At 38.0% G+C, this 20,098-nt stretch overlaps 1 protein-coding gene across 2 annotated transcripts in view; it reads right to left on the bottom strand.

Moving 5' to 3' along the window:
- RELN (reelin) overlaps window positions 1-20,098 on the bottom strand; it is a 282,225-nt gene that overhangs the window by 86,590 nt on the left and 175,537 nt on the right. For both annotated transcript variants that reach the window (XM_059847390.1, XM_059847391.1), the window contains exons 15-21: window positions 18,591-18,719; window positions 17,391-17,500; window positions 14,480-14,546; window positions 12,913-13,146; window positions 12,130-12,291; window positions 7,652-7,888; window positions 1,650-1,842 (exon numbers count right to left, since the gene is read on the bottom strand). In XM_059847390.1, coding sequence (XP_059703373.1) covers window positions 1,650-1,842; window positions 7,652-7,888; window positions 12,130-12,291; window positions 12,913-13,146; window positions 14,480-14,546; window positions 17,391-17,500; window positions 18,591-18,719 — 1,132 coding nt within the window. The remainder of the gene's footprint in view (window positions 1-1,649; window positions 1,843-7,651; window positions 7,889-12,129; window positions 12,292-12,912; window positions 13,147-14,479; window positions 14,547-17,390; window positions 17,501-18,590; window positions 18,720-20,098) is intronic.

The following is a 20,098-nucleotide window of genomic DNA, read 5'->3' as shown; positions in this document are numbered from 1 at the left end:
AGCTTCTCCTGACCATCCCCACGTGCCCAAGAATATTTCACTGGTCACTGCTGTGCTCACCCCCATGAAGGGCATCAGGCAAGAGAACAGACCCCTGCTCATGCAAGTAGCCTACTTCGACTGTTCTGAAACTAATAATAAAGCAGCGACTCTCTGCAGAAGTTATGGCAATTAAGAATATTTATATAGTTAAATTATACAGTAATAGTTATGTATTAAATATGAAGAAGAACAGAATATATTATTTTACAGAGAAATTTATTGCTCACATATCTTAGGGTATTAAATGAAGATCTGAGACTTTTTTTTAGTAGATTTTCTAAAGGCTCTAAAGGCTTAGTTTCCTTTCCAGCAATTTTCAAACATTTTTTCTTGATTCATCTCCCTTAAAAGATTATAAAAAACTGGATCTAATAAAGATCTGTGGTTGCAAAGCAAACAAAATTTTCAAACATTTTAATTAATTAGTGTTTTGTTTATTTGCCAGGTTATGCCCTTGAAATATACTACAAATACTCTTTTATCACAGCAACATGAGTGGTGTGAGAAAAATTATTTGGCTGCATGTTCTCTCTGAATTCAGCTCTACTGAGGAAGGAAAGGAGCACTAAAATCTGAAGCTAACCTATCTTCCAAGGATGCCAAGCATAAACCTCAAACACCCACTGCTAGGAACTATTCTTGGACACCAGCATGATGATGCTTGCTAGGTATAAAAGACATGAACAGGGTTTGAAATATATGATTTATAGTTTTTGTCTGGATTCTGTTTAAGTTAAGAAATAATTATTTGCATTTCCAAAGTTTAAAAATTCATTTATTGTAATTTCTTTATTATGCACACCAAAGTAAATGTGGCAAAACACAACATGGCAAGGGTAACCAGACAAAGCTTTAATTGCTCATAGAAGGTGTGGAACTTGGCATATAAAGGCTTTGGTGAGCCTGCAGAGCAGGCAGTGAAAAGGCAGTAGGACAAGTCCCCTGGCACCCTCTGAACCTGCTCAGAGGCAGCCAAAAGGCCTTGGTTAGTTCACCCCGAGTCCAGGGAAAGTCCAGCTTTTCATCTGAGAGGGAAAACAAGAGCATGAACTATGTGCTGCTCACATTTGTGCTGAGACAGCACCAAGCCACCCGGGGGAAGAGCAGCCAAGGCTGCTATTTGCACTTCCAGCAGAGTGGGGGAAACAGCCTGGACTGTGCTTGAACCAGGCTGGGAGGTGAAAGGCTCTGCATTACAATCCCCTGAAGGAATGTGCTTCCATTTACCAAATGGCTGTGCACAGGGGCAGAAAGAATTTCTATCCATTTAAACAGGAAACAGTAGATGCATTTTGCTTAGAAAAACAAAGCAATAGCACAGGAAAGATCTCAGCCATTATCCAGTACCTCTAACTGCGGCCCAATTTTTTCCTCAGCCTTTGTCACTATTTTGTGTTTCAGGCTTTCAGATACCTTTCTTCCAAATATTATGAGGAGCAGTCTAAATACCTCTATTAGTAATTTTGACTGATTACAACAGAGAATTTCTTTATTGAAAGGTGAAAAAGGAAAACATCTTTCTTTGTTCAATACCTAAAGTGTATTTCAGATTATCTTTGTATAAAGCAGAGTTTATGGAAGACAAACGTCCTTACTGCCAGCCTCACCTCCTGAACAAGATGCCACGTGAGGCCATGGTTGGTGGAGTACTCCAGTTTCACCTGGTTGTCCATATGAGGGGTAAAGGCCTGGCCACAGCCCATCACCAGGTTGAACTGTATCATATACGAAGCTCCAATCTGCATGGACTGAGTCTCCACGTAGCGCATGCTAGAGGCTAGCTTTGAATCTCCTGTAAAACTGAGAGATGCAAGGAAAGAATTAGGATGGATCCCCAAAATAATTCAAAAAAGAACATTATGCTTCTGGGTTAAATACAGTTGTGCTTCGTTATTCTGTAGATTGGCACGTGGGATGAGACCACGCACAGAAGGATCTTTCTGTTGGTACTTCTGCAAATTACCAGGAAGGTCCTGATGTATCCCAGAATGTGAAACTCTGAATTATTCTGTTAGTTCTTATATGCTTTTTGTATTAAGGATCTAGCAAAGGGCAACATAAGGAAAAAACAACATAAAGAAAATTCATTCCCCTGGGTGTCCATTGCCTAAGGTCATGCCACAGTCAGAGCTGTAATTTCATTCTAATACTGGGCAGTTAAGAGACTCTAAATCTAGTTTAAAATACTCTTATTATATGCACTGTTAACTTCATTGATTTTCAAGTGTACCTATATGCAATTCATTCACTTGACCGTGTTTCAGAATTAATCTTCTATTCTCAGCTTCTTTTCCATAGGATGTACTGATATAAGAGTTATATTTTCCAGTAGATTGGAGAACAATAGTAACATTTGGAACACACATATACACACATATTTTGCAAGGTACCCAGTTATCATATATATAGTAATACAATTTATAGTCTGAAATTCCAAGATATTTCACTTCAAATGCAGGTTTTTCTTCTATGCACTATTCAAAAGAAAAAGGAAACAACAAAATTCAAAACCTCAAATACAACAGAAGCATAAGAAAAAAGTAATAACAACTTAAACATTGAATCTTGCTCACTAGCCATCAAAATAGAGTATTTTAATGAAAGTTCACACAGAATGAAAATTTCCTCCCTCTCCTTAGTTTGAGACGTTCGTGTCTTCAGAAGTACTGTAGTCCTTTCAGCTTCAATATTTTCTAAGACTATTCTTAAATGTGAACAATTTAGAAAAGGGATTGGCTCTTTTTAAAGAAAATCACTGCAAATCATCATGGAAAAGAAAAAGCTACATTCAGTACAGGGGTGATGAAGAGAATAATCTAGTTCAAGGTTGCTCTTGTGATTGAGTAAGCTACAGTTTATTATCTTAAATAAGAAGTTATAATCTTTAAATACAATACAGAAGAACATATTAGCTTCTACTCCTGTAAAATTCAAGGTCATGACAAAGTGAGTGTGAGGACAAGGAATAAAAGTCAGTGTCACTTAGGACTCTTAAATTAATTCACTGACCTACATTGTTTTCTACAGAGTCCTTTCCAGAGAGAGCACTTATGCCATGAATGTCAGCATCCCACCTTAAAGCTTGAGAAGAAATTACTGAAAGCTGACATTTGTTATGTCATTATCAAATTTCTGTTACTTGGCATAAGTTAAGATCCTGTCTGCTTTCTACTCTCTGACCTTACTTTTGTGACTTGATTTCCTAAAGATGATCCAGCTCATGATATTATATGAAATTTTTCACTTTGTCTTCAGGCTCAGCAGCCCAAAGTGACTGAGGGTGGACATTCCCTTCACCGCCAGGGCACAAGGGCACTGTCATGGACAATTGAACTGGAAAGAGGCAAGTTATCTTGGAAAACTGTATCTGAACTGTTTGCCCTTTCAGTTGGTGTTGTCAGTGTTTTTCTTCTCAATAGGAAGGATAATTTTAGGTTAAGAAGAGGATATAATGTGTGCTCATCAGCAGTGCAGCTGCCAACCTATGGTTTGTGGCTTCGTGGTTAGATCTGAATGCACCTCAGAAGAACTTGTCTGGATAATGCCTGAATTTATTTTTCTTCTAAACTACATCTTTTATTTCATAAAATGACAAAAATCCTCAAATGTAAAAGCTAAAGCTGATTTGCTCTGACACAGGCTGAAGCCCTGTTGGGAAATCTGTGCCAATACAAGCAGGCTCTTCAGGTATCAGTTAAACATGTGCAGTGTAATCAGCTGAAAGTTACATGTAGCACTGCTTTGGAAGAGGATTTGGCACTGCACACAAAAACCTGGGCATAGCAGCACATCACAGTTACCTAAAGCTTATCTGAACAGAATAAAGGAGTTGAAACTCAACAATTTGATGAAACATCTGCCCAGAAGTTGTCTTCCCAAAGTAATAGAAGATAAGTAAAGGACTTCTAGTGAAAAAAAGGGCAAAGAATTAAATGTAGCATTTTGCTCTTGTCTTTACAAAAATTCCCTTTATTCAATGCTACTAAATAAAATGAGAAAAAAAAAAAGTCTTAAACTCTAATGTTTTCTTTCTGGTGGCATTCAGGTCATGATTAAAATATTTTAAATGTAGTATTCATTTTAATTTAATAGCTTAGCCGCTGGATATTGTACACAATATATTAAGTGAGTATATTAAATAAGTTAAAAAGTCAAACCAACTCTTTAAAATGCATACTAAAGAAATGTGGAAAAGGAAGATATTGTTGAGATGCAGACAATACGTGGTGCTCTATAAGAAGCTCTTTTGAGGGAAGGAAATCACATTACAGGTACACAGAGTCCTTTATCATCCACATTTTGCCTCCAGCTGAACACAAGTAGCATTAAAGGTGTGGGTTCCACCTTGTCCCTTCTCTGCTCTCCAGATCTCTCATGTATGTGGTTAGGGGTATGCTCTTTTGCCGGAATACCAAATGTTTTCTTTGTTCTGGGAGCCACACAGCTGGAATACCTTTCCAGAATTTGTAAAAGATGAAGTAATGTCCCTGGCGTCACAATAATTAACTAAAAAATCTTCAGAAATGAGAATGCAGAGGCCTCATTTTTGTATAAATTTGTTGCTGTGAGTGGGTTTCTGGCACGTGTATAATTAGACCTGCAGAGGCACAGGAACAATACCCATAGGTGCCCTCAGAACAATCACTCTCCCTCCAAGCACTGCCAGCTAATTGGTACTTCTGGGAATGGTATCACAGTCAATGTCAGCCAACCTGCATTGCTCCAAACTGCTCTGAGATCCCCAGAGTTACCATATTTTCAAGGCTAGTACTTTTAGGAATACTGAAAAGCCACATGGATGCAGCTTGTTTTGTAAAGCTGCGTTGTCTGAAAATACTGACACGACGGCCAACGCTGGCAGCAGACACAGCTTTGCTTCCATCAAAACCAGGGGATGTTTGGCCTTTTTGCATCACATCATACCTGCTTTGCTAAATAATTCCTAAATGCATTAACATCATTAATATAATTAAGTCAATTACCTGAAAGAAACTTTCTGCATGTTGCAGAGCAACAATTACTATAAACAACAAAACATTTAAGACACTGGTAAAGCACCAAACTGATGTAGGACCACTGTGTGATATTGCTCCATAAAGACAGCTCATGACAAGACAGCTTTACAGTCTTCTTCTAAGCTTCTCCAGGGGCAGTGGGACACTCTATTGTTTGCTACACCGAGTTAAATCATAATGCTGTAATCTGACTGAAGGCAGTTTATTTATATAAAGCTATTTTATTTGTGTCCAGATGAATACATATATATATATTTATATAAAGCTATTTTATTTGTGTCCAGATGAATACACACATATATATATATATATATACATACATATATATACATATATATATATATGTATATAAAAAGTGTTAGCATCCTTATCAATATTTAAATGAATTTCAGCAAGTCACTGTATATAGCCCATAATTCTCCAGATACAATTTGTTCAAAATTTTGTCTGAATATGAGCATTTTGGAGAAGTGATGAATCAATGTACATCATCAAGCACTTCATTTTAAAGTGTTTCAGAGTCCTTTCAGTACAACCAATAAACTTGATGTAATAAAGTTAAGGATCCATTCTGAAACCAAATGATGATGATGACTATCAAATAAAATGACTGTTCAGACATAGGCTATGAAAATACTCAAGAATCAATTTTGATCAAAACATATGTTTCTCAACAAACTTTTTTTTTTTTTAATGAAGCCAGGTATGGAAAAGAACAGACTACCTCTTAATAAAAAAATTAAAAATCTTCCTCCTCAGTTTTTTCCAATTTTAAGGATAAATGTTTCATGTTTACAGGTTCTAAGGCAGAAATGGAGGTCTAACAGACAATTAAAAGCAATTCTGTGAAAATGGGCCTAGGGATGCCACCCTGTAAAATGATTGATAGTGTATTTCCCATAGTTTTACTAATGAAAAAGCTGTTGTCAGACTGTTCTCAAGAGAATGGTGTCAGTGCTACTGCAAGATCTGCTCATGAGTTAGAAACTCATGAGTTAGAAAATGAGAACCAAATGGACTCACAGCTGGGAAAACCCAACAATAATTAATTTAACTAGCAACCATTTGTACAGACTTTGTGTAAGTTTAAAAATTTCCCTTGAGAGGAGCAAGGTCAGTGAAGGATAGAGTTCATGTTTCCAGTGATAATGAAAAATACTTAGACATAAATAGTGAGGAAGGTTTTGATTCTGTATTTGATGCATGAAAACTTCAATGTTTCTACTACGACTGAGCACTACAAACCCTAGTCCATCTCCATATGGGATGGAGAATTTAGCTTAGTGTTATTTTGATTCTGATTTAGAGTCATGGGAGAAAAAGAGAGGAACCTCTGCTATCTTATCTGCCCTCCTCCCCATGATAGACTGGTCTTAGAAGTACAGAGGGAAAACAATGTCATTAAAAGGCTTTCATTCCAACTCTTTGATAAGGAAGATGCAAACAGTTTGAGCCCTAACATGTTGTTTCATTTTAATGAGCAGCGAGTACCATCCTTGTCCTTATTAAAGTGGTTAATGGTGCTTCTACTGCCTCATTATCAGTGCTAGGACACATTTGGTGTTGTTCCTACTGCTAAGCCAACTCCTTTTAGTTTGACAGATGATCAGAAAGTCAAATCAGATTGCTCAGAGATACTTGTTAATAAAATTCCAACAGTGTTTCTCTGAGTGTCCATGGGGATGCTAAAATTATTTTATTTTCTTCAGGTTTTCTATAATTACTGTAATTGTACTTTCTCCAAAGAAATATATCTATGCCAATTAAAACTATACTGGGTTTATAGGTTGATGAGACTAGCATGAAACTGTTATTTGGTTTTAATCAAAACACACAGATTAAATTGAGCTTCCCTTGTATTAATTCCAAATTTTTCATTCAAATGCTCCAGATATTTTTTGTGAAGCATGTTAATGTTTTAGTTAAAAAAGCATATTTTTATGCAATCCTAATGATTTTTTTTGTTTTGTTTTTCCCTTCTTTTGCTTCTCTTGCCTTTATTTCCCTTGAGGGGTGTGATGTTTTCTTGCTTTTGTTTCTAAATACACAGCATATTTGAGACCTAATTGCAATATGTCATAATGCTGATCACAGTGCAGATGACTAAGTGTATATAACACCAGACAAAGCAACTACAAATGGATAATGCCTATATTCTGCTGCCTTTTGCTTTCTGGATTGCAATATAATGGCTATGTACATAGATCTGAACATCACTTACAAAATATTCAGAGTCTGTACTGAACATATAATTTCATTACCTGCATATCCATATTAAACTGCCTGGATTTTAAGTGAAGATTATGAAACATTCCTGAATTTTTTTCTATTAGTGTATTCTTTAAATATTTCATGGAAAAAGAATGCTACATTCAATGCTCCCATCAAACATAAATCTGTGCAATGAGGTGAAAAACTTACTGCTAATTGCAATGAGATTAGTGACTGTATTTTTGTCCACAATTTAAGGATAAGACACATTATTACTCTGAATAGCTGCCAGAAAAATGCATTTGCAGGAGTCACTTGATCCTTAGCAGGATGAACAGACAAGGAAAACAAAAGTAGAACAGGAAAGAATACATGTTTCTCACCAAAGAGTCCAGTCATGCCCACAGTAGGGCTGAACATTTCCCAGGTAGAACCCCAGAGACTGTGTGACTTCAACCAGGTTGGTGAAGTCCAGACTGATGCTGTTGAAGAGCACAGAGGTCATGATGATCTCATCGATTGCCCACACATCTTCACCTTGAGAGGAGTGATATGGCTGCCACCACCTGAACTGAATGCCAATCTGCCTTGCATCTTCAGGCAGCTCCACTGAAATTATTCTGGAAAACAAAACAAAGTTGTTATTGCCAGTTTCTCCTGTTTGTAATAATTTTATGGGGACGTATTTTTTGGTAAATTTTCCTTACTGACTCTAAAAATCATGAAGTAAATTTAACCCCCAAGTACTGTGGCATCGGCTGGAATAGCTGCTACCAGTGACAGGGACAGGGGAATTATTAGTTCTCCTGGTAATCAGTTCATTGACTGAAAACCAGGCATGTGCAAAAGCCACCAGAAAGAGTTTCTGCCAAATTTGTAATTTTTGCTTCCATTGTGGACGTCTCAGTAAATTTAAAGGTGTAAATTAGCAAAGGAATGATGAGCTGACAAGGATTTAAGAATTCAAGTTCCCTTTTGTCAGAGTCAGTGGGTTTTATCCTGAAGATATCCATCTTGTAAACATCTGCATTCCCCACATAGCATTGATCTCATTCTAATGGTGCTCTTGTCCTAGAAGAACCCCCCCTGTAAATTGCCACAATCAAGTGGAAATGGTTCATCACGTCAGACAGTGTGATTATGTGTATCCCTTTTTGGCAGACACTCCTTTTTCGTAGCTGCATTGAGATGCAACTGGAGGTGAGTCCAAGTGCTTCTGGTATGCAAGGTCACCTGATTTGTCATGGCAGCTATGTCAACACACCAAGAATTAAAAAACTGCAAAGAAAATTGGGAGTATTATCTGATTTCCAGGAGCAATTTTCATACACTGCAGGAGGGAGTATACATTAATTGCCACAGCAATGACACCTTCTTGAAAGCCCCATAAATCACTAAGACCATGGTACCCCACACAGCCACATCAGCTGTGAGACAGACTGGCAACAGAGACATTTGTCTCCATTGGGGTACAATTACTTGCTGGCTAAAGGGTTTTCAGCCAGCTCATCACGTAGCTGTTATTTTTCTTTGTCTGTTAGAGGAAATATGGATAAAATGAAATATCGGGTAAACTGAAAGCATCTTTTTATACTTCAGCACCAAATTCTCTTCATACTCAAGGCTTTCCAAGCTGCCTGTTATAATATTTTGTTCTCTGCATATGAAAGAGTCTTGTGCCTGTGGCAATCTTAGTGCAAAAACCACACTCTTAAAAATGACTTGCTACAACATCCTTGTAGAGAGTAGATTTATAATACTGTTGTTTAGTGTCACATTCATTTTAAAGAAGAATACATTCATCCATTAACCAGAAAAAAATCAAATAGCTTGGTTAAACAGGTGGGAAGCACTCAAGAAGTCCTGCCTGGCTTTTCCAGGAGCTGCTTTCTGCCATCCATAGACTGAAGAGAGAAGTGCAGAGGGACAGCCAGAGGTGACATGGCTGTGTCCCTGTGGCATGGGACCAGCACAGTACACACTTTATGTATGGTGGATACCTTTCCTTTACACTCAAATAAATATGTTTGAATGACTTCAGACCCTGGCTTCTTTTCTACTAAGGATTCCCTCATAAGAAGCAACTTTATCACCTTTTGTGTTAATTTTTTAAAGGCACAAATGACAGGAAATTGCTACTGATGCTAAAAGGAACCATATATATATTCTTCTGCCATGATTCAGGGGTGTGAACCTGAGGAAAGCTGGTACCCTGGTAAGGAGGAGCACTGTATCCAGTGGGCTCTGTGAAGCACCTGGCACTTGTGTGGGCTAATGCTCTGCCATAATCCAGGGCATATTCCTCTGCTGGTGGCTGCCTCTGATGCCTGTATCTTCCCTTTCACTCTTAACTCTCATAAGCTTGCCCACGTGGACGCTAATTCTCATAGACAGTAATATACAGAAAATCTTAAATCATGACATGCACCACTGATACACATATCAGATGTTAAAATATTTAACACATGTTAAAATAAATTCCCCATCCCAGGGGATTAAGCTAACACAATTTAAAAATGTAGGTGTAAACCACCACGTATGGCACATATGTTAGTATGCAGAACCTGACTACACCTCCAGTTGTAACAACTTCTCCTGTCTGGCTTTGATTTGTTGGAGATAGATGGAGAGGGAGGGGGATTCCTGCTAATGATTTTTCTGCTGCAGAGAAGAAAAGTGCTCCTACTTACATTACCAGCCACCATTAAATTTGTTAAAAACCAGCTGGGAGACCTTTGCTCTGATCTCATTCTTTCAAGCTATGCGCATACCTAATATTGAAAAGCCACCGCTGTTCTGCCCAGAAGAAAAATGCAGCTGTCAAATGTTAGCAGATTAAATGCACCTTTTCAGCAGAACATTAAATGTGTAATTATTTTTTGTATGACTGAAGATTAATTAAATTCGTGGATATAGACTGATTGCCAAACTTTGCAGCAGTCCATCTATGCTACTAAAAATGCTGATATTTTCAGACAACATAATATGAAAAGGTGAAGCTTTGTTCATAATTATTGCCTGATATAAGCATTAGCTTCAGGTTTGATGTATGTCATTTTTCTATCTACCCAGAGTGGACTGAATAATCTTTCTATCCATCCATCCATCCATCCATCCATCCATCCATCCATCCATCCATCCACCCATCCACCTCCCATGGCAAAATCTCTCTAACTTGTGTATAATGTACTTTGCTCTGTACCTTGTCAGAACAACAGAAATTGTGTTTCATACCTAACCTCAAAAAGAAAAATAAGTCTCTGGCATCTCTGTAATTTATTACATTCGTATCTTAAACTTGATTAAAATCAGTCACCAGAATATGTATTTTCCTTTTTGTTATAAAAATTCCATAGTGCTATATATTAAAAACCTTTAGGGAAATATGATTCCTACAGATGTAGTCTTGAATCTAAGAATTAGAAACAGGGTCATATAAAATATATATGTGACTATAACAAAGGTAGGCAAACTAAACTTTGAAGAAGATTTTTAAGTCTTCCAGTCTTTAGCATCTTTCCTTTGGAAACATTCAAAAATTAAAGTCTACAATGTCTTTCTACCAAATACAGTCCTCCTCTCACATTTTTGAGTGTTTCTTATAGCTCCCAGGAAATAATTTTAATGTTACGAGGGATTTTATTCAATTAGAACATTCTTAATCACACTTTGAATATTGCAATTTTGTACTGAGTTATTAGCAAGATGTGGAAGTCTAATTTTTTTTTTGTTTTGTTTTTAAAAAAGCACTCATCTGAGCTCAATAAATATAAATAATGAAAGCTATGTGTAGCTAAAGGGACTTGCAGGCTATTTACAGTCCCACCCCTGGGACTGACTAAGATGTTTTCCCTGAACTTAGTAGAGAAGAAGACACAGGGCAACACCCTGGTCAGAGCAACCCCTGCGCAGGAAATGGACCTGCTGGAATGAGTCCAGTGATGCCACTGCCAGTTCTGCCTTTTCTGGGCCCCTTTGCAGAGTATCTCCTTTAATTGGCATTTATTGGCTCTGCAGCAGCACCCCATGAAGGTGGCTGCTGCCAGGTTTGAGAGGGTTTGCATAGATCCAGACCAGACTGTTCAAGGATTTTGGTACTTCATGGAGACTCCTGATTTTGTATTTCTATACTAAGTTTGGTGGATGGTGTCACAAAAGTAAGGAACATCTTCTCTAAATACAAGAGATATATTCCTCTCTAATCTGACACCAAACATAGTCGTTGCTAGATGAAATGAGCTCTTTGTTCAACTTCTTTTTTATTTGTGCAAGTCCCAGGCACAGTCACCAGCAGGTTCTCCCAGGGCACCAAGCCCAGCCCAGGGCAGAGGCACAGGAATGAAGTCATGCAATTGCCTTGAGAGTGGGAGCAGGTGAGTCTTCCTGCTGACCTCAGAGATCCTCACAATCCTGCAGAGATCCTCACAATCAGATTCTATCTCAGCTGTCCTGCCTGCAAACTCCTAATCCCAGAGGATGGTGTAGTGAGGGTATCTATGGCTTCAAAGCTACAAATAATTTATGTTAATTTTTCTTTACAAGTGGCTGCTTCCATGGGAAGAGTCATGCCCCTATTTCCCACAAGTACACTCCTATCCCTCATCCTGCATTGCCTCAGCTTGTTCTTGTGGTATCACCTGAGACCTGAAAGCCATTAAACCGATGTGTTCATTTTTATGGAATGACAAAATGAGAAGTGCTTAGAATAGCTGCAAAATGTTCAAGGAAGGTGGTAACTTAGGGTGTGTGATAAAAACTCTTCATTCCCTCTTGCACCACATACTCAGTCTCCACATTGTAGTGACCACTACAGCCAGCATAACTGCATGCAGTTAACTCTTTGTGATATGTGTGCACGTACCTTGGCTCGTGGTAGTTGAGATAAGAGTAGTGCTCCAGCAGTTTCCAGGTGATGCCGTTGTCGTAGGAGTAGTGCAGCAGCACTCCTTCCCCGGGCTGGTCGGGTGCTTTACAGGTGCTCAGCACTGACTTGCTGCCCAGGCGCAGGGTGAACTGCAGGAACCTGCACCAGAATCACACAAATATTTGCAGGGTATCCTTTTCACAGTGGGGTTTTCTTCTTGTGTTTGTTCTTTTTTTTTTATTTTTTTTTTTTTGGTTTGGTTTTGTTTTTCCCCTAACCAGGTTGTTTTCAGATCTTCTCAATCTAGGCAAATTTTGACAAATATTGGTTATGGGGTTTTGTACTTGTGATTTGTTTTTATCACCAAGTAATGCATTGCGGCACATATAGTTAAAAAAATGCCAATCATTACTGCCTTTAATTATTTATTAGGCACTGAAGGGGAGGGAGAGATAGTGAATGGATCTAATCAGCTGCCACAAGCTGTCAAATAAACACAACCTTATAAATAATTAATTAGCACTTGGCTTTGACACTCAGGTTTGATATTAACATTTCATATTTTCCATCCGAGCCTGTACAATAACTTCCCTCCAGTCTGTTCTGGGCTCTGCTGATTACAAAGCAGGAGGAAAAAAAAGGCAAGGCTACGAAATCACCATTCAAAAATGGAACGAGGAGTTTTTGAAAACAACTGGTTTAATAACAGACAAGGCTGTAGCTGTAGGGGGAGGGGCTCCCCTATTTCTTTGCTCCACCTGACTCCTCCTTCCCTCTCACCTGGACTGGGAGCTGTCCAGGAAGGAGGTGATGAGCTGGCGCCTGCCGTCCTTGTTGAAGACCAGGGCCTTGCCGCTGGCCAGCACGCCGCAGCCGAAGCTGACCTCGGCCCCGCGGATGGAGTAGAAGCTGTGGTAGGAGGAGAGGCGGGAGCTGGCGAAGCTCTCGGAGATGAACATGGGGAAGGTCTGCGACGCCGTCTCGCACGCCGGCCCCGAGAAACCGGGGTCGCACCTGCGGGGAGAAAGGGGGAGAGCACGACTGGTGACCCATCTTTGGGGTGGCTGCTTGTCATCAAACGGGGTGGCTGCAGCTGCTCATGGACTGAGGGTACCCACAAGGTCCCTCTCAAGTCTGAGGCCCAAGAACCTCTTTGAACTTTACTTAGGTAAAGTGCACAGCGAATGATTTCAGTTAGCTAGTATTTACTTTTCAAATTAAAAGAATATGTGTTTATGAACATCCCATGAATCTACACATAACACAGCACAGAAATAGTTTTATTAATATTTGGAACAAAACCCCTGCTGACATAATTACAGTTGTTCATATGTAAAATGACAAATTTGCTTTTACCTGTAGCACACTAGATGTGGTTACAAGAAATTAAGTTACTGTCCCTGTCATATTTTCTGAAAAATCCTCTTTACCCAGGATTTCTCTCCTGGGAAGCTGAGAAGACTCAGAGAAAAATGAAAACAATATTATCTAATTAGCTTCTCCTGTGTTCTGCTGCTTTGGAATGTGGTTGGAGATTGTTTATCCAACATGTGAATTGTTTTGACTTAATGACCAACCACAGTCAGGCTGTGTTGGGACTCTGGAGAGTTACAAGTTTTCATCAGTATCTTGTTAAGCCTTCTGTAAGTATCCTTTCCCTATTCTTTAGTATAGTTTAGTATAGCATTCTTTAATATAATAAAATATCATAAAATAATAAATTAGCCTTCTAAGAACATAGAGTCGGATTCATCTTTCCTCCCCACAATGGGGGACCCCAAAAATACCACAAGTTACAAAAGAGAATGCTCTGTGGGTCATATCTTTGTTTATACCTAAATGTAGTTACACCAATATCAAGAATGTGCTTACTGGTTTTCAGTAAGTACCTTTTTATTTTTTAGAATGGAACCCATTTAACAAGCCAGACTATCAGAAAAAAGTGGAGTGCTGATCTTCTGTCCTTGAGCTATGTTATGTTATGGGATGTTACAACTATTAAAATTGTAATTCTTTCCCAACATTTAGTACAAAAGTGATAAAGTCACAAATCACCTCTATAACCAGTATATATGACATTTCAGTGTGCTCTGTAGCACATTTTAAGATGAACTGGAAGTTAGACACTATACCTGAAGAAAATAATAAAAAAAAAATTACACATGCTGCTGTTTAGAAAGATTGATCTTTAGCTTTACAGTGAACTTTATGAATTCTGAGGGTTATGCTAGTTTTATATGTAGTCATCTAAAAGAGCAAGGACTGAAATGAAAATCACTTTAACTTTCACACTACCAAGTGAACTCTGTGACAGAAATTGAACATGAGTGCTGAAAATAACACTTACTTGCAGCCATTTCTAGTACACTGTCCTCGCCCTGAGCAGAATTTGAGGCAAGATGGACCAATATAAACTGCAGAGAAAGAAATCAATTAAATGGAGGGTTATGCTATGTGGTAAAGAGAATATGATGAATACAAGAAAGTGTATAGACCTGATAATACAATTATTGTATTTATTTAAATCCCACTACCTGGAAAAGGTCTTCAAAAGGATATAAAGCATTTGGCTGTGTCAAGGATAGTCAGGGATAATTTTTTACTTAATGTCATGTCCATCTGTGGCTAAAGACACACTACTGTGGCCACTAGTACTGTCTTTATTACTCTCTGTGAATGAAAGCAGATAATTTGGTAGGCATTGACCTTTTTCATAATTTTTCATTGACATTCCCTTCATCTTAGTTTGGAGATATAATCCAATCTATATATTGGTACATTCCAGTAGCAGTCTTGTAGATTTAAAAAATATGTCACTGCTTCTCTCATTGAAATCTACATACTTTACTTGACTGGATTTAGGGGAATAAGAACCTGCCCTGATATGTCTTATGTAACTACTAATTTTCATACTCTTTCACTGATTCTTTTAAATGGAACAAAATTTCACATCCAAAATGCTCAAAAATATACCAGACTTGTTTTACTCTTTTGCTTCATCTTCCTCCAATGATTCCTCATTGACAGTGTTGATATTTGTGAAAAATATGAAGGATGAAAAGATGAGAAAATGCCAGTATAATCTCGTGCACTATAAGAAAGAAAAGTTATAACTTGTGGGCAATATTATTTTAATATAAAATGCTAAAAGGCCTTAACCATGAATAATGGCATCTTTTCTGTTGAAGAATTACTTGGAGTTACCCACTTGCATTATGACATTTGTAAGAAATAGCCACTAATTTGAAATAATCTATAAGAAGCAATACTTCTTCCTTTTCCTAGTTTTATAATGTTGCCCATCACAGCAGGGTGTCAGCTTTCCCTAGCAGACACACTCTAAATCCCTCTTAGCTACTCCCTATAACTAAGTCCTCATCAGATTTCATGCGATTTCTAGGTTTTCTCACATCTCAGGGTGCAAAAATTCTGTTCTGTCTGTTTGATTTTTGTGTCTTTTGAGGTCTTTTTGAGGGGGTGGTAAAAGTAGAAGGGTTAAAGATGTAATGATGTCATTCAAAATGAACAAACTTTACGGAAATTGGCATTTTTCCAGAGTTTCTGAAAGATGGCCAGCTTCCAGATTTCATTGAAAACTAAATTCACATAGGAAACAGTCGTGAAGCTCAAAGTCAGAGTGCTGAATCTTTGAAAATCTTCCTCTCTTCAAGAACTTGAGTGGCTTGCCAATATTTACAAGTTTTTTCCCTAAAATACAGTGTAAAACTTCATTATCACTAGTATTTAACAAAGGAGGCATTCAAAACCTCAGAAATATGTCTTTAAGACTCGATTCCTGTGTCATGGTTCTGCAGCTCAAATTCAGAGCAGGCACTTTCTAGCAGATGGTTGGTAAAGCTTTTCTTGAGATTCTTCACAGAGGAGCATGCAGCATCCTTTCATGGAGCTATATTTTGTTCTATAAGCAAAGGTTGTGCAGATAAATTAATTGTCAAATGATTTTAAAAATCTTGTTTTGTTCTGCTATAAGGAATTTGTATCCTTGGATTGATTTCACCTTGCTGTGGTTTCTGTGAACCTCTCATGAGTGTCTCCAACACTTAGAGTCAGTATTTTTTTAGGTAGCAACTCATCTTTGCAGATACTCACAGAAATCTTCTCATCTTTAAATACCTATATTTCCCCTGAATTTTACTTTCTTTTTGATGTATATAACATCCCTAAAGAGAAGCATTAAGACTATATCCAGAATGTCAAGATGATGCTACTTCCAGTTATGATTAAGTGAACAATTTTCACTACTTTTAGTGACAAAATTTCCTTAATGATATTACCTTAACAGCTTCAAGATTTTCTTGTCAATACTAGGCATCATTTTAAGAATTCTGCAAAATGTAAATATTTACCATTCCTAGGCACCATATCAAGCCTTACTGGGAATCACTGCAAAATTTCACAGGCTATTGTACATCAGTGTAAATCACTAAATTACGTATTTCAGGCATCTAACCAAACAAATTCTGAATGTAGCTTTACTTACTTCCAAATCACTTAAGGCTAACAAGCAAGCTAAAAAAAAAATTGCATTTACTCTTAGTTAACCCTTTCAATCATACTTATTTCTGCATTTCATACATTTCATCCTGTGTTCCTAAATAATTTTTACTGCCCTTTAAAGAATTCCTTGATAATTCTGGTCCTGGTTTTGCTCTGTAATAAGTCATATAAATATTTATCAACATAAACTTCTCCCAGTTCTTCACATCCATTTAAAGAAAACGTATGTGAAAAATAATTTTTGAAGGGAAGAACAGTTCCCTGAAACAGATGGCACTTTCCCCTGAAGACATGGTAAAAAATGTAAGGTTTTTTCAGTGTTTTGGTAGCAGCATTGCTTGAAGATGGTCTTCTATATCCAGAAGGAAAATAAGTCCCAGATGCTGCTCCTGTTGCTTAGGCTGCTGCAGTACATGTCCTTAGCAGCCAGTGTGAAACCTATTTATGTAATTAGGACTAAGCAGATATAAGAAATATTATATTAAGCCCTGTCAGTAATATTTTTTCCTGGAAAGCATTCAATTAAACAGAAAAAAAAAATCTATTAGACTGTTGTCTTTTCTAATGGTAGACTCTGTCTCTAGCTTCAAAATGCACCTGCTGCCAAATGCAACTAAGCAGAACAGGAATTTAACAAACTGTAAATTCATCGACTTGTGATGGTGGAAAATATGTTTACTTAGAGCAGCATATAAAATTTACTTTTCTGCTGTGTCATGATCATGGGTAGGAATACTAACTATTGTCGATTGCCCACATATTTCCAAGGATTGGTCCTGTTTGCCTCCATCGAATCCTGGTGTCACTGGTGAGTGCAGCGTTGGGAAGGGGAATTGTTATTCTGTTCCACCTGAAATACACATAACACAGACATTTTACACTGACAGTTATTATGCAACAGTATATTTTGCAGATATGTTTATGTATTCTGGAAGCTTTGTGACAAGCTTAATTTTAAAATCTGCTCAAATGAAGCATAAATTTACAGCAGCTTTAGAAACTACAAATTAAAAATAAGAAGTCATATGTCATATAGTACATGAATACTAGTTATTGTCTTATAAAACCCAGCCATTTCCCCCCTGTAGGAATACACAAAGTTGGCAAAGACCATAATTTCCTTTGCTGCAGCAGCTTCTCCATCCCCATGAATATCTCCTAAAACTGAACCTTCAGCAGGGCTGAACTCTGGTGAAAACCCTCAGAGGGTGAGGAGTGGTGCAGAGGATTTGGCATGCTGCAGTCTGGGCCATCATTCTCTATCATCCACAGAGGCTGCCCTTCCTGCACACACCAGGAGTAATGGTTCCTATGAAAATTGTATGGGACTAGGGGCTGTGTGCCATCAGATCATAGCAATGCTTCAACTGCACTTTCTTTTTGTAAGTGCTGTGGAAGTTGGGATACCAAGGGATTTTGAGCTACCCAGAAAAATGCCACAGTTCATTTTTCAGTGAGAACGGTAGAGAGGAGACTCAATACTGAGAAGGGTTGATACAGGAAAGTGACACCAATGACCATCTCCATCTGCAGAAGTACAGAGGATGTGTGTCACTGTAACCCAGTACTGGGATTCCACATGAGTAAATATGTCTGAGGATGTAAATACAGCTTTGAGTAGTGTTTTTTCCGACCAAGAAGAAAACTTTTGTGGCTTTGATAAGGTATAAGTTTTCTTCTTATCAACATGCTGTCCACAAGTGGGTTTTTTAGTAATTTCTCTTTAGCATCAAAAAATGATTATTATACCACAGAAGCAGCCCTATACACTTCAGGTTTCATGACTGGGTAGCCAGGGAGCTCAGAAGACTCCTTCCTTGCTATCCCCAGGCAGTCAAAAGGAATGATGACCCAGAGCTGTGTGCTCTGCTGCTCTCTCCTGGCACCTCCAGGTCCCATCTGCAGTGCTGTGCGGTTTGCAGCTTGCAGAGCGCTCTCACCCGCTGTAGTTTTCGGAGGCGTAGATGGTGCTGTGGGGCAGGTGGGGCCCTGCACAAATCTCAGGCAGACACTCCGTGTGCAGCAGCGACCACGAGCGACCGTGGTTGGTTGAGAACTCGAGGCTGACGCTGGTAACACATTGAAGGGAAGAAACGAGAAAGACACCATGAGGGTACCTGGCATAGATCTCACTGTAGAAGGACCAACATTGAGAAATCACCAAATCTCCCATTTCTAATAACTGATGAGGAAACAAGAAAGAATTTTAAGCAGAATTTGAATACAAAAAATCCTGCAAACGCAAACGTGAGACAAAGTTTCATGAGTGTTTAAAACCCCAAAGGTTTTTAGACTGAGGATTGCCTGAACACAGAGTTCTTGTTGGGCCACCATCTAGCCAGTGTTTGTATGCTGCTTCTGATAAAAGGACTGCATTACTTTAATATTTTGTATTTTATATTGAAATAGCTTCAGATATGAGGGGAAACCTTGAATTAATCAGAGCTAGACAGCATTGTGTGAGCACAGGGCACCAATAACTGCCAGCTGCTAACTATGACATATGCAAAAGGTAGCAAAAGACCACTAGCTGCTCCTGCATGGGCTGTCTCTTTCCTGAGTTAAAAAAACCTCAAATTGTTTACAACCTATAAGGAAATCCTTAGATGCCCTACACTCTAAAGACCTTGAGAAAGTAATATAGAAAGTGCTTGATTTACTACAGATTAGTATTTTACTGAATTATTCTTGCCATTTCCTCCATATAATTAGCTCATAATATTCTGTTTTATTTTAAGCAATGGAACATTATAGAAGTCATAATTCATCTCCTCCATATTAAATTATTGGATTCTGAATTTTTATTTTTATGATAATTTGCTGACAATATTACTTTATTTAAATGTACCATCACTGTGATATTGTGTCTATTAAAGCAGTTTATGGAGGTTTTGACTAATTTATTTCAGGTTTAGCTGTAGAGATACCTTAGAGGGTCATATTTACTGCTTATATCCAGCACGAGTCTCTCACATTTTGCAGTAATGAAAGCATTATGAATAATGCTGCAGACTGGGAGATGGGAAATGCTGCAGTATTTGGGAAATACAAATAGGAAAAATAGTGACCTAATGCTTCTTTGGTTATGAGGAAGCTCACTTTTAGTTCAGAAATAGAAGGAAGAATATTAATCTTTCAAAATATATACTAATCTCCATCAGAAAACAAATTGAGTCAGAGACTTTATATAATATGTTTACTGGCCAGGAATGTTTACAGGCAAAGTTTTCACTTTTCATGTAGGAAAATACTGCTGCCTTCTCTTCCTATCAAATATAAGTGCAGTGCCTTGATTTTTGCTTCCCTTGAATTCTGCTACCCTGCATGGGTACAAGAACTGCCAGTGTTAACTGTCAGTCTACTTTCCAGCTGGAAGTAGACGCCATGGGGCACAGATAAAAGCACTCATAGTCTCTTACTTTAAACTCTCAACTCTGCAAATAATAAA

This window comes from Haemorhous mexicanus, chromosome 5 (assembly GCF_027477595.1).
Source record: "Haemorhous mexicanus isolate bHaeMex1 chromosome 5, bHaeMex1.pri, whole genome shotgun sequence".
Lineage (NCBI taxonomy): Eukaryota > Metazoa > Chordata > Aves > Passeriformes > Fringillidae > Haemorhous > Haemorhous mexicanus.
Note: the sequence above shows the minus strand (reverse complement) of the source record. Positions and strands in the feature narration are given on the sequence as shown.